Source organism: Electrophorus electricus, chromosome 17 (genome assembly GCF_013358815.1).
Source record: "Electrophorus electricus isolate fEleEle1 chromosome 17, fEleEle1.pri, whole genome shotgun sequence".
Classification (NCBI taxonomy): Eukaryota; Metazoa; Chordata; class Actinopteri; order Gymnotiformes; family Gymnotidae; genus Electrophorus; species Electrophorus electricus.
In genome coordinates this window covers 11,926,463-11,952,965 of record NC_049551.1, presented here as the reverse complement: position 1 = coordinate 11,952,965, position 26,503 = coordinate 11,926,463, and the positions used below count along the sequence as shown (strand labels likewise).

Sequence of the window (26,503 nt, the reverse complement as noted above, 5' to 3'; positions counted from 1 at the left end):
GGAAGCGGAAGGTGCCTTCCATTAATATGCTTAAAGCTATGAAAAACATTCTATCAGATATATCTAAACGTTTGAGTAGTACTCTAAAAACATGTTTGTACAGGAAATCGCAGTTATGGAATTGAATGAATAACCAATGGGCACTGTGTAGTTGTAGATAGACTTTAATATTAAAATTATTGCCCATCCATTCTTTATATGTTTTAACAATTATTTGTACAAATACCAAACTTTGCTGGAATGCGATTCTTGCGTGCATAACACCTCCTAAAATGGTGGAATGTGTGTTTACTCATAACTTTTCTACATTCAGAGAACATAAGAAATGTTAGTAGAAGTAGTGTAAAACAGGAATTAAGAGCTCTGGGAATGTTGTCGTAGACCATATTTTAGTAATCATTCATTCAATCATCAGTGGTATTGACTGAACTAAATGCAGAAGAGACATAATACAGTGTAATTGTAAGGCCTGATAATACAGTGTAATTATAATGCCTGAATAACATTTAAATTAATTTGTCTTGTATAAAAGATACATTTCTTTTAGAGATCTTAATCTGAGGGTATTGCTGAAACGTGCTAGCCTACTTAGATGACGTCAAATATAGCCTGGTTTATCCTACGCTTGTGTACCACCCTATTCAAACTTCACCGAAGCTGGGCGTCTCTTAACACGTTTTTTCCCTTCCACGTTTTGGAAACATGGGTTCAATAAATAACATTTTGCTGGTCCTTCTGGCAGTACAAGGTAAGGAATGATTATTAAAATTATACCCAGATTGTCGGTGTTTTTTTCAAACTACAGTTGTAGACTGCGAAATGCAGGTTTACATGACTTCTCGGAATTGAACTTTTCCGGTACATTGCGCAGCACACAACACAAGATAATCAAAATAAAAGCAAGCGTAGGATATTTGTAAGATGCTATGTGAACTTCTGCATAACCGAGCCAGCTACCCTGTTTAATATAATTCAAGAGATTCGTGAACGCATACGCAACAAAGTATAAAGTTATCCGAGAAACACGCAATTCCATGCATTGCTCTATGCATATATTTTTTGAAAGTGTTGGAGTATGTAGTAGAGTAATCGGTTGAGAAGTTTCATGTAAAAGTATGTAGTGATAGGTATATTAACAATAGAGCGCGTGCCAGAAAACCTGTCAAAAATAATAATTATTATAATAATAATCTTATTCATTCCTTATTAGGAATTATTAACTTTACCGGTCTTACAAGATAAACTTTTGAAGCGCTACTTGATAAAGATTTCCTGTAAGATTTCGCACCACAACGCACCAAACTGTTTAAGAGAGAGTCGTTGTTCCCCTCAAATTTGTAGAAAACATTTAATACAAGGACCGAGCAAAAACTTGAATAAATATGCTTTTTAAATATTGACTTCGTCGTGTAAAAAGCAAACAGCGCAATCGGTCTCATGAATGGGTATGGCATCTCTCTGTACTCTCAAAAGAGCATCTGAAAATAATTATCTTCAGGAATGAACATTTTGTTGAAGTGTGGATAAACCTAGCTGTCAAAGCTGCAAAAGTGAATAGATTTTAAAAATTTTAAATTTAATTGAAATTATTGAAAGTATGATTTGTGATTGTAAATGGTAGTCTATAAAATTGGGCTCTAAACTGGGTTATCTGGCTTACTGGCCATAAAGTAGCCAGTGAACTGGAACCATATTGGAATCATCAACCCCCCCCCAATGGTCTTTGTCTCAGTCTGTCAGTCTGTCCCTTCCTATGTCTGTCTGTGTTCTCCTGCCCATCTTTTCTCCCACAACACCCATCTTCTTGTTTTAGCAGTCTCTCTCATTCTCTCTACTATATCCATTATCTGGCCTTTAATAGACTCTTTGTGTGGTGACTCAAGTCTCTACGCTGACAAACTATGAACTTATCAACAGGATGTATTGCTTAGTTTATGGTTTAACCACATGTTGTCACACATTTGTTTCTTTTGTATATTTGTGACTGAATTCTAGAGTAGTTACTCCAATATTTTGCTATTGTAGTGTCTGTTATCAGCCAGAAGAGGATCCACCCCCCCCCCCCCCCCCCCCCCCCCCGGCTTTTAAAAAAAATCTTGGTTCCACCCAAGTTTTCTTCCTCATGCTTTAGGGAATTTTTCCATGTCACCCTTGGCTTGCTCACTGGGTGCTTGGACTCGGACATGTGTAAAGCCGCATTGTGACAAGAATTGTTGCAAAAAAGCGATATATCAACAAATTTGGCTTTGCCTATTTCTAATTGTTGTGTAGTGGCTCCTGCACATCTATGCTAACAATCTTTGACTGATTCTCTAGACAAATCCTAAAAGACCACAACATGTTAAAGCACATTTCTTTTCCCTGCTCCACTTGACTGTGCAATGCCTGTCAAAACAGAATTTAAACAATATCATGTTAGTGTGTATTGCACCCTATAGTAAGAAAACTGATAAAATGTAGTGTTGACTCTATTTGAGTCGAAAAGTGCAGTGTAACAGTGCAGAGTGACTTGGTATGAAATGTCATGTGTACAGCTACACTAGAGCAGGATGATACCTGCCTACACTCAATTCAGTTCATCAGAGTAAGACAATGTGCTGAGTGTGGACTGTCTATAAATCTTATTTATACAAAATAGCATATCAAAGAGATTTTATGTTGCATGAAATGGAGCAGTATTGGATTTATGTATGTTTAGCGCAGAGGTTATTAACCATAAAAGCTAGATTTTTAATAATTCATTATATGTGATGCAATAAATATTCAACACGGCACACACTATACAACACTGAAATTGCTATATGTTTCAATTTGTTTTTTCAGTATAGATCTTTCTAAAAATGTTAGGCACATGTAACAGTTATCAGATGTGATTTTGGGTAAACTTCCTGTTTAAAAGCCATGGAGTACTGGCGGTATAGGTTCACATTACACTGAGAGTGCCTAAATGCAAGATTACCTAAGTACTGTTTATGATGTTAAGAACTCAGTAAAGCTGTAATTGACACAAATGGGCAAATGTGCATGCACACACGCACACACAAACACACACACACACACACACACACACACACACACACACACACACACACACACACACACACACACACACACACACACACACACACACACACCATCCTTACCAATTATATGCCCACACTCGTATTCCTTCCCTTGTCTGGTGCTAAGTCTTACAGCAGCCAATGATATGGCTGCAGGGCAGAGATATGCAATTAATGTCCTCCGAGTGACTGTTCTTAAACAGTCCTTCATAAGAAGCCTTTCAAGAATTTACCTTGCCAAATTTATATTAAAAAAACATGTATGACTTCCATTGCTGACAGTTGGCTATGGTGAATTAGAAAAAATAATAAGTCAAGAATTCCAATAATTTTAGATGCCATATTTGTTCCTGGATTGTTTCAGATAAAGGAGGTCTGTTTGAGGCAGAGTATGCTGATGGAATCTGTGCATGTCTAGTCTAGATTTGTGCTTGTCTCTGCTGGTCACATGTGGCAGAATGATGCTACAGTGTATGTGTATCTGCAGGTTGGGCTGTGGAGCAGTCCTGGGGGTTTAATGTGGGGACAGCAGGAGCCAAAGTATTCTCAGGACCTGCGCTGGAGGAGTTTGGATACACCATACAGCAGTTCAGCAATCACCAGGGAAAATGGTAGGGATTTTGTGTGTGTATCTAAATTAAATTACATTATTTATAATCACATACTAAATGCATCACCAAATCAAACACATTTCACACTTTAAGTAAAAAAAAACCAAAAAAAACATAACTGTAGTGGAGTTTTGCTTTCTCACGTCTCCAACATCCACACATTTTGATTTTTTCATACATGCTCATGCCAACGTTCAGGCAACCAATGACCACACATACACATGTTGCATGTCATGGTCTATAATGCTGTCTGCATGGTGGAGATTATAATGGGGCCCAGAAAATGGTTCCTTCCTTGATTGCCAATACAAAAAAAAAAAAGGAGATTCTGTTCCTGACTGAACCACGTATAACCTAAAAACATTTTTCCAGAACAATTTCTTCATAAAACATCATGTTTTCAATGCATTCATGCAATGCAGATTAATCTACACTTTCTTAAAGTCAAGGCTTATTATTTAGTTATTAACTTAAAGCATGTTATTGAGTAGCTGCTATAAATGAACTGGTAGCTACAATAAAACTAATGTGATACATATGTAGAACAAAACTGAGGAACTGAGGAACTGAGTCTAGCACCCACCAGCCAGTCCTTGGAGTGTAAGTTCTTAAGTGGATACAGCAACTGCATAACTACTAAGCAAATATTTCCATTATGATTTTGACACTGACAGTTTAAGCACCTTGCATGGTCAGGGTCCAACCGATCTACTCCAGTAGCCATGTGACTTCATTGTGATTTCCATTTATGGCATATACTTCCTGGTTAATCTTAATCGCTATGTTATATATTTCACAGTAAATTCTATAAATTGACAGTATGAAAATTCACCTTCTGAATTCATAGTGATAATGCATCAAAGCTTAGACATGTTTATTTTGCTAGATGAGACATTTCCTGTGCTGGAGTCGGGTTTAATCGGTCAGATATGATGGTGTCATTCCTCAGACTTAACTGGCTACTCATTCTGACTCAGTCACACACATCCCAAATTGACACGATCCAAAAATAGCATTTCCTGTCCCAAAAAAAAACATACACATGAACAAAAAATGTGGGCACACACACGTGCACACATACACATAGAAACACAGACACACACACACATGCACCCACACACACACACACACACACAGAAACACAAACACACACACACACACACACACACACCTGTGGGTGGGACAAGAGTCCTCTAGTAGGTGTGCGATCACATTCATAACCACAAACCACAGGTCAAGTTTTAAAATGCTGCAAAAGAGAAACTAGGTTAGATGTTTTTCAATTTCATATGCCCCTGTTCTTCTCCTGTCCTGACTTTTGCATTAAACAGAAAAAGTCCTTCATTTGGTTACACTTAGGATGAAATGGGCTTCATGAGTTTGTGCTAGTGTTAGTGCTATTGTTGGTTCTTTAAATAGTGCCTTATGAGTTTGTAATTAACACCATTTGCCACATCATGTCTTGTGGATTTGAAAGTCACTTAGCGTAATGTTTTTTAGGTTCTTTATATGGGGCCTTATGACATTTGGAGGCTTTATGTATGAGGCGTACATGAGTGGAGTGTGCATCTCGATAAATCCTTTATGTTCTGGCCTTTTTGGACCTAGACTTTTGAGTACATGAGGTGTGTCTGAGATTGTGTCATAACAGTGCTGTACTGTGACAGGTTAGGGTGACCAAGGTCTGTGTTATGACTTACTGCCTGTAATCTTGTGGGTGTGTCAACAGGCTGCAGTGTGAAATCAAAGTTATCAAGTACTCTCTCACACACACACACACATACACACACAAATATGCATGCACATCTATACTTATAATTCTACAAGAGTTTTCATTTAAATGTATTCAAGATTCATCTTTTTAGTTTCAGAAACCTCTATTTGTGTATAAAATTTAACATGACAATTGTATGTTATAACAGTGACAGCAAACCAACACACATACAAACAAATGCAAACACATACACATACAATACCTAGCCAACCTTGGCTAGAGCATATACTGTTTTCATGCATTCCAATCCTATGGGATTCTCTTAATTCCATTCCAATCCTATGCAATTCTCATATTTGGTGCTTGACATTTCTTTCCTGAGTGAGGCTAATTACTAGATTCTAGCCCTAAGGAGTCGTCAATGAAAATACACATTAAATCAGATTTTAAGATTTTACAATCAAATCTCATAAAAGTATTAAAAATGTTTGTCAGTTGTGATCCATAATGTAACTAAGCCATAAGTTAAGTGCTTTTACAGTTTCAGAGGACCACACCTAAAACTAAAACTCCTTTCTCATAACTAACTTGCACCTTTTAGATTCCTTGTTCCCTTGAGATCTTCCCTCCAGATCTCAGTGAAGAAGATTCAATATACACCTACACACATTAAAAACACCGTCTCCCCAGTCTTGGTTCTCAGGTTTCCTGTATATAAGTTTTGAACAGTGTGATTGCTGTGTTATGTGTTGTTGTGCAGGTTACTGGTGGGCTCTCCTTGGAGTGGTTATCCTCAGAATAGAAAGGGAAACATTTATAAGTGTGAGATCCTGGGCCCTCAGGCAACCTGTGACAAACTCAACCTTCAGAGTAAGTTAACATGTCTGCCATTTTCCCTGTATACACTACTTATGGTACTAAATATCCCCATGTTTGAACAAACCCTTCAGAGAAGTTCAGTAAGACATCTGTAGACTTTAGAGATTTAAGTCCTGTGTGTGGTTTATGGATTTAAGAGGACTATTAAAAGCAAAGAAATATTAACATTTAACATCCCTCACATTAAATATTGCTATGAACTACTAAGATGATTTATTTAGTAAACAAACTCATTATTTCATTAAAAAATATTTTTCAGACTCTGTCAACATTCTCGATGTGCAGAACATCAACACAAATATGAGTCTGGGTCTGACCCTCACACGAATAACCAAAAACAGTGCATTCATGGTAAACCTGCTCATGGTGTGCTTTTCAGATCATACAGATTGTATCAGGATGCACAGATTTATTTACTGTTTGTGTGTGTGTGTGTGTGTGTGTGTGTGTGTGTGTGTGTGTGTGTGTGTGTGTGTGCATGCATTTGTGGCTACACATGTTTCAGACATGCGGTCCTCTCTGGGCCCAGAGCTGTGGTAGTCAGTTTTTCTACCCAGGATTGTGTGCAGATGTGAGCCCTCTGTTCACTCCTCAACCTGCATTCATCCCTGCTCTTCAAAGTAGGAATGCGTTCTTATCTCCCTGTCTCTCTCCCTCTCCCACTTCCTTTCTCTCCTTCTTTTTCTCCTTCTGTAAAAATGTATGTGTGTGCGTCTCCTGACATTGTCATTCACTGTCCCTTTTATGGTGACAGACAAGGTTGTATCATGCTGCTAATGTCCAGCACTCCTTGTGCTCCCTAGCAGGTGTAATAATTTCTGAGTAATTGAGAGGCTGTTAAATCTGAGACAGACATTTAACATATGTTTTTGGATAGAATTCTTCATGGATCTCTTCATGGAGTTCTGAGCGTTCTGTTAGAAAGTGCAGCTCTGTTTTTGTTTAATTTTGGCAAACTGAAGTTTTGGCAGCCAAGATTTCTTGTGTCTGTCGTTCTCTATAGCCAGATGATGGTCACTGTGTCTGTGTTTTGTCAAGGTAGTTCTCAGCAACGGTGGTCAGTAACTGTGCCATGGTTTACCATCTTTTTAGGGCCAGATAACAAGTTCAAGTTCAAGTTCGGTTTATTCGTCACATACATAGTCATACACAGTATAACACGCAGTGAAATGGTGGAGAGTGCTCTGTCCAAACTGAGGAAGAGAAACAGGGGTGCATAGAGAAAAAGATATATATACAGATAAATATATATATAACATTGCATTTTACTTTGTGATTTTATTTGAGATTCGCAATAAATTACATGTTTTTTTAATTGTGTTGTAGTTTGGTTAATTCTGATCAGGTTTGTTATTTTCCTCTGGTCTGGAGCCTGTGAGGTATTATTGTGTATTAGGACTGTTTTCTCTATTGTTAACTTTTGTTTTGTTTAGGTTTACTGTCAGGGCCCAGGTTTGCCAGTACTGCCCCAGCAGGTCCAGGTTCTATTCTATGCCCCCTGTTCAGTGGGAGATGGCAGAACAATATCATCTGCATAAATAGGAATTTGATGTCTGAGTTGTGCAGACTGTGACCTGCAGAGTGACAATTAGGAACATTTCTAACATTTTTGCCAATTCATTCATGTAAATGCCACCAGTCCTAGGGTATCTCGTTATTTCCTGTAGTAACTGCTGCTCTGAACTGAACTCACAAGCTAACGACAGGCTGTGCTAACTGATTTCACTTTTTTGTTATTTATTTTCTGATATTTTTCTGTTTAGTTATTTTCTGAATGTATATTTACTATCATTATTTGATTTCATATTATTTGTTTTTCTACAGTTTATCTTAAAACAAATAAAGCCGTTAAATTTTAGGAGCTCATTTAAACATGACTACTCACTCTTACTGGTCTCTTTCTCCACACTCTCACTCTCACTGGTCTCTCCTTTACTCTCATTCTCACTGATCTCTCTCTCGCTCTCTTTTACTCTCACTCTCACTGGTCTCTCCTTTACTCTCATTCTCACTGTTCTCTCTCTCTCTATTACTCTCACTCTCACTGGTCTCTCCTTTACTCTCATTCACACTGTTCTCTCTCTCTCTCTCTTTCACTCTCACTGGTCTCTCCTTTACTCTCATTCTCACTGGTCTCTCTCTCTCTTTTACTCTCACTCTCACTGGTCTCTCCTTTACTCTCATTTTCACTGGTCTCCCTCTCCCCCATTCTCACTCTCTCCCCCCTTTTTTCCTCTCGCCCTCTTTCTCTCCCTCTTTTTTCCTCTTTTTCTGTCTTTTTTCTCTCTCTCTTTATCACACACACACACACACACACACACACACACACACACACACACTTTTACTACTAAATATATAATTCTATTTTTAAACCATAAATTCACAAAATCTCCTCTTGCATAATTATATCATTTGATATGTTTAATTTCCTTCAGCTTGTGGTGGTCCAGTGGATATCGCTATTGTTTTGGATGGATCCAACAGTATATACCCCTGGCCTGATGTTCAGAAATTTCTTCACAAACTTCTGTCGAGTCTTGACATCGGACCCGACAAAGCTCAGGCACATGTTTAAACTAGTTCATTTCTTTTTAGGCACTGGTTCATTGCTGTTCCTAGTATAACAGGTTTAAGCATGTCTAAATATTATCCACCTTGACCATCAAAATGATGCTTGTTGCTGCTCCTCCTTCCTTCAGGTCAGTGTAATGCAGTATTCAGGAGATCTGGTTTTTGAATTCTATTTGAACAAGTATAAAACCAGAGATGGAATGCTCAAAGTTGCAGACACTATGGAGCAGAAAACTGGACAAGTAACTAATACATTTGCAGCCATTGATGCTGCCAGGTACATATTCCTTTCATGTCACCATGAGCAGCCCTCTTGTCATCCTTGAATGACAGTAATATTCACACTCTACAACTATAAGATCACAGTCATTGTGCAGTGTTTAGATAGAGTGACATGTTATAGAAGAGTTTTGTCTAATTTTCTCTTTGTTTTTGTCAGAAAGTCAGCATTTCTGCCTGAACATGGTGGTCGCCCAGGGGCCACCAAAGTGATGGTAGTGGTCACTGATGGAGAATCTGCTGATGCTCATCTGAGTGCAAATGTCATGGAGCGCTGTAACAAAGACAATATAATTCGCTTTGGCATTGCTGTAAGTCTGAGACTATTGAAATTACATTTTTAATTGCCTTGCTTTTAGGAGTTTCTTAAATCCAAATAATTGGAGTAAAGTTTAAATGAATGGTTCAGCAAAAATTCTAATTACACAATTTTCCAAATATAGTCAACCAGCTAGTGTATGTTTGGTGTCTTATTTTTGCTTCTTTAGTTTGCACTTGAGTTACCTGGCTAATGTAGCTAATGTAATGTCCTTGGGTTTGTGAAGGGCTTGTATAAATTGAACTTGTCATTATAGATGTACAGTTATACTGTGTTATTGATGTTGTGTTTCAATATACGCAGATCCTGAAAGAAAGTGCAGATATTAAGAAATTTATTGAGGAAATTGAGTCAATTGCCAGCAACCCAAAAGAAAAGCATGTTTTCAACGTGTCATCAGAGGCTGGTTTAGTTAACATAGCAGGAACCCTTGGAGACCGGATTTTCACCATTGAGGGTAAAGTATTATATACTTATATACTTTATATAATTAACAATAATTAACCACTGGCAAAATAGTTAAGACCACATTATAAACATTATACTTATAGACATTTTAGAAGTAAAGTGCCTCTCAGATTTCACTGACTGCATAGACAGGATTTTGCAGTGTGTTGTGTATTTTTCCTTGTGGGATTGGGATAAAGGCACGGGGAAGGGTGAAGATTTCCAGATGGAGATGTCTCAAGTTGGCCTCAGTGTTCACCAGACCATGAAAGAGGTACTTTTGCATATCACATGAAATTGTAGTTATGACTTAATAATGTATAGTTTATATAGGAAATATTTAAAATAAGTGTTTTGAGGGGATGTCATGTCTTTACCAGGATGTAGTGATGTTGGGGGCTGCTGGAGCATATGGATGGAGTGGAACAGTTGTCCATAAAAATGCTCAGGGATCAAAGATTTTCCCTAAACAAGCATTTGAAAGAATCCTGGATGACAAAAACCAGATGCACAGTGCCCTGCTGGGTGAGCAAGCCTCCCTGGGCACACATAAGTCTGCCTCGGTTGTTTTTTCCTCTGTCAGGACTAGAACAAGAGAACATAAAAAGTAAAAATTAAAGCCCATAAAAAAGTAGACTTGGATGTAAAATATCAAACATTGGATGCCTAATTGAGTAAAAAATATAATCATCTCCTGTGCTCTACAAGGGAAATATTTTGGATGCATGGGCTTACAGACACAGTCCCATTGGATTGACAAAATCCTTGCTGAGTTGCATTAATAGATCAAAATTCACTGTATATTTGTATTGTCAGCCATGTTGCCATGCAACACGTTTCCTTAAAGTTCAGATCTAATCAACTCAATTGTCATTTACTGTCAATCACATTTAAAATGGCGTGAATGTGAGTGAAAATATTAGGTGCTTAGAACTTATTATTTCAATATTAAATACACAAATATATACTCATTAGCATATACACAAGTCTTGGGTACATCATTCTTGTTTTCACATGCAGATTATACACCCTGAAGAATGCGCATTTTAATATGTAGTACTACATGTCTAATGTACCTAAACTCTGAGTAGCGGTGAGTGGGGTGTATGGCAGTATGTAATGTGCAGTGTGCTGTTAAATATTACTGTGTTTGCTACTCTACATGGCAGAATGCTGAGTGAATAGTGCTTGTACAGAGGTGAAGATGTGAATGTCCATGTGAGTTCTAGATGTGTTGTGTGAGTGCAAGCTTATTGTCTATTCAGTGATTAGATACTGGATATTCAGCACTCTGATGGCTTCATATATAAGACTCTTAAATGCCACTCTTGGTAGAAAAGTTTGCAGTGTGTTTATAGCAACATCTGAGATTTTAAAGTACCATTTGTACTGTTGGTTACCTGTGCTGTGCCATGTTCAGGATACTCAGTGACCACACTGATCGATAGCTCCTCTGAATACTACGTGGGTGGTGCCCCTCGTTCCAACCATACTGGCCAGGTTGTGGTCTACGTCCTCAATAGCCAGTGGCAGCCCAGAATCATAGACTCTCAGAGAGGAGAGCAGGTAATGCATCTCCTGTCATAGCGTCCTCTGTTTATGTCATAATACATTAGTTTTGTCCAAAAATATTAACATGACTACTGTAAGCTCCCAAGTGAACAGAAAGTGGGCAGAGCTGGGTGTGTAGCAAGAAGCCACTTTCTGGCCAGAGTATGCACTCACTCATTGGTAATGGTAAAAATACAAAGCAGGTAGGAAGTCAGGGAATCTTTTCCTTCAATAGTAGCTTTTCTCTCAAAGTTTACACCACTTTGTACCATTACTCTTTAAAGTTACTGTCCTCCATTTACTTTACCATAAGAGAGGGAAAGATGCATTAGAGATACACTACAGTAATGAAGTAGTATGTCCATTCTTTTGATTACTAAATAAAATTTGGACTGTTTGTCCATTTATTGTCTATTGCATTATGTGATGTTTTGCACTTGGCTTTGCACTGTTCGGCAGATTGGCTCATACTTTGGCAGTGTGATTTGTCCTTTGGATGTGAATCGTGATGGTATTACTGACCTTCTGTTGGTTGGGGCCCCAATGTACATGAGTGATCAGAAGAAAGAGGTTGGCAAAGTCTACGTCTTCTCCATCACCAAAGTAAGTTGTTTATTGACAAAACTAAAGCATTAGTTTGAAAATGTCAACATTTAATAATAATATAAACAACAATAATAATAGTAATACTAATATTATTATTGTTGTTGTTGTTTTTGTGAGATACACTAAATAAAAGGTTAAGTTTTAAATTTCAGTATTGGCAATTTATGCTCTTGTTTATTTATATTTGATTGTGTTAGAATGTTTATGGTTGTATTTTCTATTTATAATCACATGATGAGGTAAGAGAGGAGGAAATGTTGAGGAGGAACATGGTGAAAATCTGGAAAATCTAAGTATACTGCTAGAGGTTCATCTCCTTTCAGCTTCTATCAAGAGTAATCCAACCACCATCGTTTACATAATAATACATTTAATTTTATTTCAAAAATCATAAAGTGAATTGCACAGGTATCAATATTTAATTTGATCAAATTAATAAAATAACTCATAACACATTACAACATTACTACAAATAAAAAATTATGAATTACATAAGACCAAAATGACCTAAGAATAAGCTTAGACTAATGTTTTTAGCATAAATTTTAAAATCACATATAGAGCATAGACATTCCTAATATCCTAATATCTAATAAACTAGTCCCATATTGAGGAGCTACATAAAAAGACTTCCACCAACTGAGTTGTGAGTTCCAGGATAGTAGAAATAGGTCTGCCTCAGCTGAGTGAAGTGGATGCGCTACAGCACTTCAGGTAATCTGCCAGAAACTGCCAGAAAAAAGTTTGTAGTCAGTGCTAAAATCAATAAGAATGTGTAGGTGGCATCTCAATAATACAATAAAACTTTGGGTACAACTGTTTGTGTGGACCTCTTTGACATAGTTGGAACTTAAAATGAAGCCAATATTTTGCTGGAAGTCTGTTTTTATTTGTGGATCTGCAGGGAATCTTGGAAAGCCAAGGGTCACTGGAAGGTGCCTCTCCATTGGTAAATGCTCGTTTCGGGATGGCCATCACTGCTGTCCCTGACCTCAACTTGGACGGCTTCACTGACGTGGTTATTGGAGCTCCATTGGAGGGAAACAACCAAGGAGCCATATACATATACAATGGAGATAATAAAACTATCAGAAAACAGAGCTCGCAGGTAGCAAAAGCTGATGAATTAAATCAGACACCAGTAATACCCAACAGCATCAGAACATGAGATTTCATTTGTCTCTTTTTTTTTCTTTTCTTTTTTTTTCTAATTCCAGAAAATTTTGGGCACTAAACTGGACCCAGTATTGAAGTTCTTTGGGCGTTCTTTAGATGGCAGTGGAGACATAAATGGAGACTCCATTCCAGATGTGTCAGTGGGGTGTTATGGAAAGGTATTTCAGCTCTGGTGAGGGTCTTCTCTCTGCAGTAATTCTTTCCCATAATGCACTAATGGTTTTCATCAATGGAAAAGTGGTGAAGTCATAAAATTAATTATTTTTATTGACATTGCAGTGGATTTTATCTATGTCAGATTGTTTAGCTGAGCTTAAACATTTTTCACCATGGTATTACAGTTCTTGAAGCCCAAAACTGTATGTTAAAAACTGCATCAAAAATGCAATAGGTGTATCCCTTTTACTATTTATAATTGAGTTAGCCGCTGAAGTTGTCTTCAGTGAGGATTTTCAGGATATCTGTAGTTACAGGTGGCTTTTATATTTTGTGGCTTCAGGTCCAGGGGAATTGCAGTTGTGACAGCCAAGGTCACATTTACCCCAGACAAAATCAGCATTCTTAGTAAGACCTGTAGCTTCAGTGGAAGAATGGTATCCTGCTTCAGTGCTAAAGTCTGCTTCAGTGCAACATTCAGACCTGCAAACCCATTCAGCCCAGCAGGTAACCACCTCAATTTTTAAAAAATGAAAAAATTGTTACTACTATATTAATTATTCCTCCTCTTTAGATACATTTTATAACACTTAGCATGTAAAATTATTTAGCATGTTTTCTAAATATATGTCTGAATATTTCTACATATTTTAATAAGGAAACATGGCAAGTAAAAATTCCTACTCTATTAAAGCATAAAGCATTTCTTAAATAGTTTAGTTTTTCCTACTTTTGGGAAGACATTTATTCAAAAATTACTATACAAATAGTGAATATTTAATCAAGCCATACGAAAAACCCTAATTAACTTGTATGTTTTTAAAATTAGACATCAAATACAACCTGACACTGGATGCTGACCTCCAGTCATCTCGAGTCAGTTCCAGAGGTCAGTTTGGCAACCTGGAGCGAGTCGCCCAGGGGGACATCAGCGTGACTACAAAGGAAACCTGTGAGGACCATCAGGTCTATGTACAGGAGTCTCCTGACCTTGTCAACTCCATAGCCGTGCGTGTAGATATCAGGCTCCAGAACCCAGACTCCAGTCCTGTCTTAGATGTTTTCAGTCCCACTGCATGGCAGTTTTTTGTAAGTGTTACTTTGTGACTGAATGGTGACTGAATGGTTTTGTGATCTTGCACAATTATTGCACTGACTGTTATCTTTACTTCAGATTCCATTTTCTAAGGACTGTGGTGTTGATGAAGTATGCTACTGTGACCTGGTTCTGAGCGCAGAGAGCCAGCCTCGGTCTGGGTAAGAAAACTTCAATTATTACAATAGCTGAAATCTATCTGAATTGAATACTCATAATAATAATATTGGGATATCAGAGTTATAAAGCTTAATACAGTATATCTCTAGTAAAATCTGTAAATGAACTTTCTATTACCATTTAGGTAAACACTAGAAAAAGTGCAAATCACAGAGTAACTGAATGGAAGCTGTCAGATTTATGTTGAGAAAAGTTTCAGGAGTGTTTTTATCATGATACGGAAAGAACATGTTCTCATTAGAAATTTTTACCCTTCATAAACTTGTACAAGTTTGAGGTATGAAGGTTGCAGGACACATTACAGCATGATACAAATGCTTTCAAGTAGGCAAGGGCATGATTGTCTTTGGCTCTGTAGGTAAGTATCAGGGTTTTCAGTCTAGTGCAGCTGCACGAGGCCAGTGAAAGGATCACAGCAATGCAGTTATGAGAGTGAAGGTGCACAGTGGATATGCGAAAGTTTGGGAAGCCTGAACAGGTGAAGTGCAGCTACATTGTGTACCAGCTGCAAGGGTGTAGTCCCATGCATAGGAAGACCTGCCAAGAGCTCATTGCAGCTGTCCAGTCTTTACATTTCTCATCTAAAAGGAGTATAAATGAAACAAATTACATGCCTTCTCATCATATATGTGTGTGTGTGTGTGTGTGTGTGTGTGTGTGTGTGTGTGTGTGTGTGTGTGTGTGTGTGTGTGTGTACAGAAAAATGCTTGTGTGTGTGTGTGTGCCTGAAAAATGCTTGATCTATACTTGTATGATCTATTTAACTTTTTTTTGTAGTTCTACCCCCATTGTGGTGACCTACACAGAAAAACGGTTGTCTTTCACTGTGACAGTGATGAACAGAAGGGAGAATTCCTACAACACAAGAGTCTCCACCCACTACTCCAGCAACCTTTTCTATGCCTCTGTTACACCACCTGTATGTATGACATACTCAAATTTACTACTGAATTTTGCAGTAAAATTTCACTGCTCTATAACAGATTGTAATATTGAGATGTATAATGCTGGGATGCTGAGAAGCATGAGCAGTTTATTTCCTCTTTTCATGAGAGTATATGTGTAAAAAAAGGAGAACTATTTAGAGATTAGTATATTCTCAAGACAAAACAAATGTTCAGAGACTAAGTAGTATTAATATATGGTATAAGGACAAAAGGTTACAGTGGAACAGAGGAACTGAAAGGAACTCTTAATCAGATATGTGTTCTATCATAGAATTTTCCTTTAACAGAGAACAATGTATAAAGAAAAAAACTATCAATCTGGTTTTAGCCTGTTGCTTGAAGAGCTTCTTTGTCAGAATAAAATGTATTCAAAGAACAAATTTATACAGAAAAGAATTCTAATTGCATGAAAATCTAACACAATGCATTTCTAACACTGTAAACGTACAAACACAATATTGACCTATTTTTGGACTGACAAAGGTAGTCATGCAGTATTACACCAATAACAGCTCATGAGGCAAACAGCCTCTCTGTTTTTCTCTGTGTGTCTGTATTGTGGCACTCCCCTCATGTCAATCTCCTTTCTCAGAGGGATGGCACAGAGGTGAAATGCACCTCCGCCAAAGATGCTGAAATTCTGACGTGCCAAGTGGGCTATCCTGCGCTCAGGACTGACCAATCTGTGAGACTCACTGTATATAAATGACTCTTCTGTATAAGTGCACATTGTAAATAACTATTGCCATCATCATTGTCGGCGGCTGTTGTGTAGTAGTAGTAGTAGCAGTAGTGGTTTCTTTTTTACTTTTAATCTCTGATAGAACTTAATCCATACATTTGTATCACTACCACTCTGTCATTGCCCATTTCAGGTTACATTTGAGATTAATTTTGACTTTAATTTTGGCCATCTACAAAAAGAGGTATCTGTGGTCTTTGAAGCCCAAAGGTAGGAGCTGTCTAGAGCATTGACTTCTGTGTTATGATTTCCTGTGTACAGGGTGTAAACAATCAGTAGCCCTTACTCTCAGTACTTCTGCTTGCAGTGACAGTACAGAGGAAACTCCAGCAGATAACAAAGAGACAGTGCTCATTCCCATCCAATACAACTCAGGGATCATTCTCAGTAGGTATGACTTCAACCCATTCTTAGAGCATTGCAGCAGGACTGCAAAGTCTTGGTTACATTATAACTTTACTTCAACAATGTGGCTATGTAACTACATAGTAATTTCAGAGAAGACAAGCTATTCACAATGTGCAAAATATGATCCTGCTGTGAAGGTTAAATTTTGGAGAAATACTATACTAATGTAAACTTTACACTTTACCCAACAATATTAAATATGTTTAGAAGCCATTCTTTCATTTTGTCTATTTTTTTAAACAGAGAGGCAAACATGAATGTTTATTTGCTTGACAAATTGGAAGTTGTTCCAACCAAGATGAAAACATTTAATGACATAGGCCCAGAGTTCACATTCAGTCTGAAGGTCAGTGGCTGTTCCTCTTTAGAGGGAATTAAACAGAACCTCTAGTGGTAGTTCAATAAAAGGACGGTATTCTCTGTGGTGTTTCCACCTGCAGGTGTCTGGAGGAATCTTCCCAGTCAAACTGGCCTACCTTGATGTGTCATTTCCCATCACTTCAAAACTAGGGAATCCTCTGATATATGTAACCTCTGTAACCACTGCACCTGTGAGAACTAGGTTTTAATGCTACAATATGTAATGAGGATTTATTTGTATTTGGAGTTAAATTGTGGAATTTATGAAACTATGATTCCATTTATGAATTGATTGTGTTTTATTGATGTTGGTTCTCATCTAACAGGCTCGTGATGTTCAGTGTGAAACTGGCGCTCTGATTGACCCGTTTAAGATCAAAGACAAAGAGTATACAGCAAGCTTCAAGCCGGAAAGCTTCAGAGGGATTCAGGAACTGGTCAGTGTGTGTGTGAGTGAATGTGTGTGTGAGTGTGTTTATATGATCATGTGTATGAAAGCATGTGTGTGTGAACTTCAAATGCAGATATGTTTATGCTGCATTTGCATTTTTTTTTTAAACACAATTAAAAAAACAAAACAAAATGGCTTCTACAGGCAAAAGTCAGTTTTTTGTGTGCCCTCCCTTGGCACTAAGCACATCTTGATCTCTTTTGGGGAAACTCTCCTGAAGTTTTCTGAAGTAATCTTCTGGAATATTATACAAGGCTTCTTTCAGATTTTGGCTTGGTGGTTGTGGTGCTTGACTTGTGGTCGGTAGGTTGTCGGTTTGAGACCTGCCTTGGCCGGGTTGCTGCTGCTGAGCTCCTGTGCAAGGCCCTTTACTCTTGGTTGCTCCTGTCTAGGTTTGGGTGGCCTGGCAGTATGCTAGCCCACACCTGTTGATGGTGTGGCAATCTGCAGTGATGTTCTGTTGTGTGTCTTTCAGATTTTTTATCTCAATCCATGATGGATGCTGATACTCAGTGTTGGCTTAGTATTTCAGTTTTCCTGACTGTCAAGGCAATGTCTCTAGTAAGGTGGTAAGAGTTTTAAGTTTACACAGTTCAGAAGCCATGTATGTACACAGAACAGAGAATGGACAAGGACTAGAAACATTCTCCAGTTAACATTGTTAACAGCAATGCTAGTGTGGCAAGCAACTGCATTGTGTTGGGGCAAAGCAGCAGCGATGAAAGGAAGTATTCTCCATTGGAGAGCAAAGTAGCAATGTTCTTAGAATCAACAGTTAGAGCAAGTACATTCGGCCAGAGCAGGGCTGTGGCCACGATGTTGAAAGAAAGTACTCTTTGTCACTGTGCAGAGGTGAAGTGGTGAAGGCATGCAGCCTACTCTGTTGCAGAGCATCACCAGAGGAAGCAGGTACTCCCTGTTGGGTTGGTGTGTAGGACAGAGCAGCAGCAGAAGAAGCAGGTATTCTGTGTTGGGTTGGTTGCAGGACAGAGCAGTAGCAGAGTTCGCAGGCAGAGTCGTAACAGTGAAAGCACCACTCTTCAGTGGATTACTGAATTCTCTCAGCCAGATTATCAGTAAGAGTGGGTATGCGTACAGATTCAGGAGAAAAAGTAATATCAGCCACTTCCTGTACATGGATGTCATCAAGTTGTGCACCAAGACTGAAAGGGATATTGACTCAATGATCCACCAGGATCTACAGAAAGGACATAGGAATGTCATTTTGGATGGATAACTATGGTCAGCTCACAGTAAAAAGAGGAAAATTGATTTGGACAGAAGGAACTGAACTTCAGGGCTGTAACATCCATGAATACTTCCATGCGATGGCCCCCAAGGATGAGTTTATGAAGTAGTGCCTCAGTCAGATACACCCCTCCATGGAATGTGTCACTTACAGAAAGACTGATGGCTAACATAAGACAATCCCCCCAATGGCTGGAAAGGGCAGGACTGAAGGACTGCACAGAAGCACTAATCGTAGCAGCACAAGATCAAGCAAAAAGACTAGGTCCACTAAAGCAGGGGTGTATTACAACATACAAGACCGAAGATGCAGACTGTGCAAAAGAGCCTCTGAGACAATCCAGCCCTAGTAGCAGAATGCAAGATGGTGTCAGGAAAAGCATGAAGACATTAAAAAACCTCATTCCTTCACTGCAACTGTCAATCCTCAAAGTGGCTCTCATGCTGGCAATGATAAGAAAACAATTTGCATCCTAATTTTAAACCAAGCAATAACGTTTATGAGAGTTGATTCCATTCCATTTGATTCCATGTTCTGGCAAATATTCTTGGCAAATAAAGAGTGTAGGATTAGTGAACATGCACAAGTTATTAGAAATCTCCTCCAGTTGACAGAATATGCTAAGTAGAGGCCATACGTCCATGATTTTTGTCCTAGAGATCATAGTTGGCTTACAACCATGTCTTAGTGTCTTAGTCAGCTCTGGGATGAGTGCAATTTAACACTGGGACAAAATACTTCCTCAGGAAGATGTAACCTTCTTCGAATTCCATCTCTGTGTTTATTTAATAACATTTGCATCTTATTTTTAGGTGATTGTGTTTCATTATTCAATATTTTGTTCAATATTCATCAATCTTTTTGTAGTGTGTACAAAGATGTATCCAAAAAAAGCAGGCCAAAAGAATAAGTGAAAGGAATTGCATGAGGCAGCTAAAGACAGTAACAAGAACAAAGACAATGATGAGTACAAAGGCAATGCATCCCTTACAAGCTGGAAATTAAGAACTTCAGCTAAAAGAAATAATCATTTGATATTTTCCTTAATATAAATTACATTTCTAAGCATCCATAGATGTTTATAATTCAGCAGTTGAATTAATGGATTTATCTACACTTATACAGTCCCTGCCTTAGCCACTTTATCTGTGACTGCTCTATGAACAGTAGTGTTGTATGTATTTTGTGTCCTTTCAATTAGTGGTGCCTGAATATTCTAATGCAAATGAAAATTGTGTAAATCATATGTTATGGCTAGTCATCAGATCTCAACCCAGTTGAACACCTGTGGGAGATTTTGTGTTAGTGCTCTCCACCAGTATCATCAAAACACTAACAGAGAGAACATGTTTTCGAAAAATCCTTCTAGCATAGCTCCAGAGGTAGAATCAAGGTCAAGGTACCTGGAAGTTTTTTCTGGTGGCTTGTGCTGGTTAAACACTTAAGTAGAACACAATGTCTTTTGTCACCAATGCCTCTGGTGAGCTCCTTTGTGTCTTTGGTGAAATGAAACAAGTCAAGCATCTAAGTAATTGAGGGGACTGTACATCTCTAATGACATTTCTATGTCATCTCTTGGATGCTCTGATTGAGAAATAGTAAGCGCCCTGCCTCATTCTGGACATCAGATTTTCAGGTCCATGAATTCAGGTCAATGAATACTTCAATGACAATCCACTGTTCTCAATAAGATCCTTCTACCTTATACCTCTTATTGTAAAGTAGCCTTACTGGTCAGGCAAAATGTCACATGTAAAGTAGAAGTTTTATCTAAGCTCAGAAATGTTATACTGTGGCAGAATAAATCCACTATTCCTTGTCATCAAGGTAAGATTCTTCCTATTGAAACCTATTGAAAGTGTTTGCTTTGCACCTTTGTACCAAAAGCTTATTTGCATTTCCATAAATATATCCATAAATATTTGGATATACTTGGTTATATTTTGATATATTTGGTAATATTTGCATTTTTTGAATTGCATGGATCCTCATGCAGGCATGTTTACATGGATTTCACCATATGACTATTTATACTCTTTTTCTTTTGCACAATTATCAATTCATTAATTCATTAATAAGGGTGTTTTAAACGGGTTGTGCTAGTGTTTAGTGGATTGTCAGTAGTGACTATGATATTTTGTTGAATTGTGTGTGTTTCAAATGAAGGCTCAAAATTGACACGTGTGTATCAGTAATTTGCTTTTGCTGGATAGAGATGCAATTTGGTGAACTGATTTTGAGTTTTTAGATTTGTGTTTGAGGCTTTGAAAATATGAGATTGTGATGAGGACATGTGCACTGTCCCATCACCAAGGACAGTGTAACATACCCTGTGACTATGTAAGGTGAAAGGGACGTACATACTTACCAGGCTGGCCTTGGAAAAGAGTGCCACTGGCAGGTGCACTTACCTTTAGAAGGTTGATACCACAGCCATCCTAGGTGACAGGGGGAACCTGTAAAGAACAAAAAGACTCCATGTGTCTGAACTGACAATATAAATGTATATACCTGTAACGTCACTTATATACTCATGGGTGACTGTTTCGTGTTTTTATATGTACACAGAAGACATGTCTACAAAAAATCTTGTAAATTGTTTGTCTGCTTTTATGCTGTATTGCTGTAATGGAACGTTCTAGGCCTGGAGGGCCTGGGTTACCTGTACAAAGGCACGCATATTGAGCACAGCATGGCATATTATTAAAAAAGCTAGGTGGAATTGTTATGTCTGTGTGAGTTGAGAAGGGTTTAGTCTGTGCAGCCATGCAGTTAACAGATTAATTAACTTGTTATTCACTGTTATGGACTTTATGCCACTAGGGGTCACTTAGTAGATTATTGCTCAACTAATCAACAACTGGACTAAATATTTTCATTTAATAGCACTTGTACATGGCTCACATTTGCTTTGATACATTTTTTTTGTTACACCACAAAGTCTTGGAGAACTCTTCTATCCTAAGTTACCACTCGACACCTACAGTCTACAGTTACCAATCAACACTTACACCTATGCCTACAATCAATTATCACTCAACACCTACACTTAGTTAGCACTCGACATCTACACCTACACTCCAAACTACCAGACTAACACAAGGATATAACTTCAGAAAATTTATTTTAGCAGGTGTAAAAAAAACAGTAATATACTGATGTTTTATTGTGGTTAAGATTTAACCAATTTAATATAGCAATTTGTATATCAAATAATGACAATTTAATAGAAAGCTTTAACATCATACATAGTTTAAACCATTAGTAATGTTAGCCTGAATATTAGTTTTTTTTACATTGACTGGTTATGTGCCTGTCATTTACAGAACTGCGAGCGTGCAGCATGCAAGCAAGTGAAGTGTGTGCTGAAGGGCATAAATGTGAAGAGCCTTTCCTACGTGAATGTGACTGCATGGATATGGAATGGCACATTTTCAATGGTTTATTCAGCTTTACTTTCTCTCATTTAATGTTGTTACTTGATTTTGCTCATATTGAAATATTCACTTCTGAAGTGAATGCTTTATCTATCTCTCTGTCTGTATGTCTGTCTGTGTCTCTAAAGTCCTATTTCACTACTTCTTTAATTCCAATTATTTAAATGGGAGAACATAGATTTATTGAAAATAAAATGGAAAATCTTTTCTCCCTATTTTCCTTGTCAGTTTTATTCTTGTTCTCGCTCTGTGCTTACTGTGTCTGCAGGCTGATTTCCTCTCAGTTGATCTGACTGTGAACGCAAAGATTGAGACTTCACAGCCTGATATGATCTTAATCTACCACAAAGATGTGAAGGTACTAAATGATGATGAAAATCTTTATTTCATTTTATTTACATGCTGCTCAGTGTGCTGGCAAACCACCAACTTACCTATGTCTAAAAGTACTTGGCAGGAATGTTGTTGGGCCCTAGCCCATTTAGAAATTCGCGCTTCTCAACACACATTTAGCTAAACATGGGTGATTTCTTGTTAAGTTAGAGTAGTTTGTTTTAACAGGTTAATGTAACTGTGAGTAAACCAGGAGCAAAAGCAGACATACCTGTTGGTGTTATTGTGGGCAGTGTCATTGGAGGCCTACTTCTACTGGCACTTCTTGTTGTAGCACTATGGAAGGTATGTTTTTTGTACTCAAACTAATTTTAGCTAGCCACCATGAGAACTCTTTGTTGTGTAATAAATTAGTAAATCCTTTTTCATATTCTGCATAATAATTTAATCATATGGCCATTTTCAGACCAGTGCATGTATAATGTATTGCTAGAAACTATAAAAGCATTTATAGTTTATTTATAGTTTAACTTATGATTAACTTTTTTCTCCCTACACCTTAATACCATACCTTTCAAATAGCTGCAAATAAAAAACATTGTTTTTGTGCCGTGATCTCTACAGCTGGGCTTTTTTAAGAGGAAATTTGAGCATTTACAGAGTGGACAAGACACTGCAGAAAGACAAGGACTGCAGGACAATCAGCTGACAAGCACAGATCCTGAATCATCTTAAAGATAATCAGCCAACAAGCACAGGTCCTGAATCATTTTTGGAGAATGTGGAGTCACATCACCTATCACACACCAGTTTCAGATATGCCAAAAACAGATCAGCCAAAGAGTCAAAGACAAAGAGATGAGGGAATATGAATCCCAGATTTAATATTCTCACCAGGCAGTTTTAGTCAGTCCAGATGAAAGCGCAAAGTTAGGGTTAAAACAAAAGCGTGGGTCCTACCAGAAAGCGAGGGCAAGCTTGAATGTTGACCCTGTGACCCTGTGAACTGGTTTGACTGAGGGCAACCAGGCAAGTCTGAATACTACATGGAGCAAACAACAGGCCTGTTGTGCTGCCATGGAAAATCCACATTTCCTGTTTTTTTCTCTTTCTGTTTTTTGTGTCTGTCTTCAACACTGGATCTTTCATATGGGGGATGATCCCTCAGCATTACTTAGTTAATCTATGAAATGCAACTGGGACAGCATAAGGGATGGGGCAGCACACCAACATTGCAACAATATTATTCCTTTATTTCCTTTTCTGTTTCAATCTTATTTTTAAATAAATACTGTAAATATTGTTTAAAATACAAGATAGAAAATGTAAAATGTAGGTATGGAGATCTAATCACTTGTAAAACAATATAATGATATTGAACAGATTAGGGACCATATAAAGGGCTTCAGATTTATTTAGTTGAATAAGTTGCATAAACCCCAAACAGTGGACAATTTAATACCTTTTCTATACCTTTACAGCAAACACTGAAATGAACATTTTTAAAAATGCCACGAATAACTAAGCAGTTTTAATCAGTGGCTAGTGACAGTTGCAAACCTTAGGAAAAAAATTGTTTAATGTAAAACATTGTGGTTTTATTGGTATGCCTGTAAATGTAATTATTATGTAGCCCAGGAGAAATGTGTTTGTATACATCAAACCTGGAGTGATGAACATACTGTACTTGGTACTCATGTCAATTATTTTCTCCTTTAAATCACAGAGCAACATTGTTCATTTCTCTTTCTCAGGAACACTTAAAGATGATGGATGTTGCCTCTGACTTAAGACTACTATGACTCTTTGTTCTGGACTATTTATAGACTATAACACCATTGTACCTTCTACTGAGTGCGTTGTACATTGCACACATACAGGCTCTCTGTGTCTTAAAGGCAAAGCTTGGAACCCTTTGGGTGTCAGGCACTTTGAAAAGCAGCTGAAGACAGTTTTTCTTTAGCAATTCATTTATTTTATTCATTGCATGTGAAACTTTACAATTCTGTTCTTTATTTCCTATGTTCATTTTCCATGATGCTACACATTGGTATGCATTTGTATTTTTATGTCATCCGTGATACACCACAGTGAGTTACATTTAACCATTAAGATTATTATTAATTACATTAAACAAAGTCCCTCTTTTGCAGCCTATCAATCAGAGGCAATATGCAAAACATTTGTGGTTTTAACAGAAATAGGACTAATATGAAAATTACTGTGTTTGCATACATTTACTAGCAAAGACTCATCCTCACACACTGAACTTAAGGGTCTTTTAAGACTTATCAGGGAAGAGCACTGGACATGCACCGAATGCTATAAATGTTTACAAATTAAATTTTGCACTGGAATGGTATTTCTCTAGAAATACTGCAGATAGAGTACTGCTTTTTGTTACTAAAGACTTTACTGTAATTCATTTGGCAATAATTAAATCCGTTAACTGCTTTAAAGCATTGCGGTTTTCAATAAAATTCTACATGTATATTCAATGCTGTGGCAGGGGTAAATCTGGTATCAATAACACACAAGGTAAAAGAAATGCAACTTGTTGGAGGTCGAAGGTCAGCTTGCTTTGCTCTTGAGCCTACTTTCTGCCCATTTGCACTCCTTGTTCTCTTTCCAGCATGGCTCCTCTGATTCATAAATCTCCTAAAATGTAAAAGAAAAACAATTTACAACACCGTTATTGTGTGCATTTAAAAATAACATCTCAATCTAAAAGATAAACTGTACTAAAACAGTAGTATAGCAACACAAGTGCACCTTTTTCCAGATAGGGACAGTAGCTTTCAGAGTGTCTATGCAGTACTTCACAGCCTCTAGAGAATCATGACGGTGAGGTGATGAGACTGCAATTATAACACTGGTCTCTGTAATGGGAACCACACTGCAGACGCACATGCCCAGTATAATCAATATACCAGTAACAGGCACAAAGGTCTAACTCTAGCTCCAGTTACCATATTGCAATATTTTTAGGTTATCTGCAAATAGCTGCCTTAAAAATGCATGTCCAATAAAATCTGATTAAAAAAAAAAAAATCGTACATTTAACTAAATCAGGCAAATTAAAGACAATACTTTCATAAAGTTGATTTTGTAACAAAATAAAAGTAAAATATATAAATAATTTGTATTAGGTTAGATTTAAGATGAGGTTTGGCAATTAAGCTTTGATCATTCGGGTTAATTTTAGGGAATATTTTCAGGTTAATTTCTAATTTAAAAATGGATTATGAAACTGTATAATTACAGTTTTGTTTATATGTTGTTTGAAAATTAACTAAGCAGCTACAAGACAGTAAATGTCAGCAAACATGAAAAATAATCAATCATTCTCAAAATTTTCATACCAAAGGATGACTAGTTTTGGCACCAGTGGATTTGCTCACCCAAGCCTGTGATGAATGCAGATATGCCGGACAGTTGGCCATGTTGCTCTAATGTCAGCACATATTTTCCTCAGCTCAGACTCTGCCATGGGTACATATGCTTCGTATTCAAGCTGAACGACAGTCTTCCCCTCAAAGTGGTCTCTGGTAGTCCCTGCCGCAAGCAGAACAAGTGTACATCAATTCATGAAGAAGGCAAATTCGATATTAAATACTTAAATATAAGTGTGTATCTGTGAAAGTTGGTGTCCCACCAAGAAATAACGATACGGCTCCACAGGAGGAACATGTTACAGAGTCTGACACAGTATCAATGGAGAGCTTGTCAGTGGTGAGTTTAATAAGGTCTAGATAACTGCCTCCATCTTCTGCCATTTCTGTAATTTAATACAAAAGAAACATCTTGCAATCAAATGATCAGTGTTAAAGTATTAAAATGATTAGGATTAAAAGACATGGTTTCATGTCGGTTTGAAACCTGTAACAGAATAAAAATGCTCGATAATTTCACTCTTTCTGATGTAAACG

At 37.5% G+C, this 26,503-nt stretch overlaps 2 protein-coding genes across 4 annotated transcripts; one reads left to right on the top strand and one right to left on the bottom strand.

Moving 5' to 3' along the window:
• Positions 1-663: 663 nt before the first annotated feature.
• itga2.2 (integrin, alpha 2 (CD49B, alpha 2 subunit of VLA-2 receptor), tandem duplicate 2) lies at positions 664-25,072 on the top strand. 3 transcript variants are annotated; one of them, XM_027008189.2, is made up of 30 exons: positions 664-748; positions 3,550-3,673; positions 6,148-6,257; positions 6,526-6,617; positions 6,772-6,886; positions 8,702-8,829; positions 8,966-9,114; positions 9,277-9,427; positions 9,739-9,892; positions 10,083-10,156; positions 10,263-10,407; positions 11,303-11,448; positions 11,893-12,036; positions 12,944-13,147; positions 13,257-13,387; positions 13,715-13,878; positions 14,201-14,460; positions 14,546-14,628; positions 15,425-15,566; positions 16,187-16,279; positions 16,470-16,546; positions 16,644-16,727; positions 16,988-17,090; positions 17,185-17,295; positions 17,431-17,541; positions 22,131-22,244; positions 22,510-22,599; positions 22,803-22,919; positions 23,199-23,332; positions 24,329-25,072. In XM_027008189.2, the coding sequence occupies exons 1-29, from the start codon at positions 703-705 to the stop codon at positions 23,307-23,309; spliced, it is 3,573 nt and encodes a 1,190-aa protein (XP_026863990.2). In that variant the 5' UTR covers positions 664-702; the 3' UTR covers positions 23,310-23,332; positions 24,329-25,072. The 3 variants fall into 3 exon arrangements, with proteins under 3 accessions (XP_026863990.2, XP_026863983.2, XP_026863978.2); XM_027008182.2 differs by having other exon boundaries at positions 24,301-25,072; XM_027008177.2 differs by having other exon boundaries at positions 23,199-25,072.
• On the bottom strand, positions 25,050-26,350 carry LOC113576233 (molybdopterin synthase catalytic subunit). The gene is made up of 4 exons (XM_027008202.1): positions 26,230-26,350; positions 25,976-26,129; positions 25,347-25,470; positions 25,050-25,232 (listed from the first exon to the last, which is right to left on the bottom strand). The coding sequence occupies exons 1-4, from the start codon at positions 26,348-26,350 to the stop codon at positions 25,146-25,148; spliced, it is 486 nt and encodes a 161-aa protein (XP_026864003.1). The 3' UTR covers positions 25,050-25,145.
• Positions 26,351-26,503: the final 153 nt, after the last annotated feature.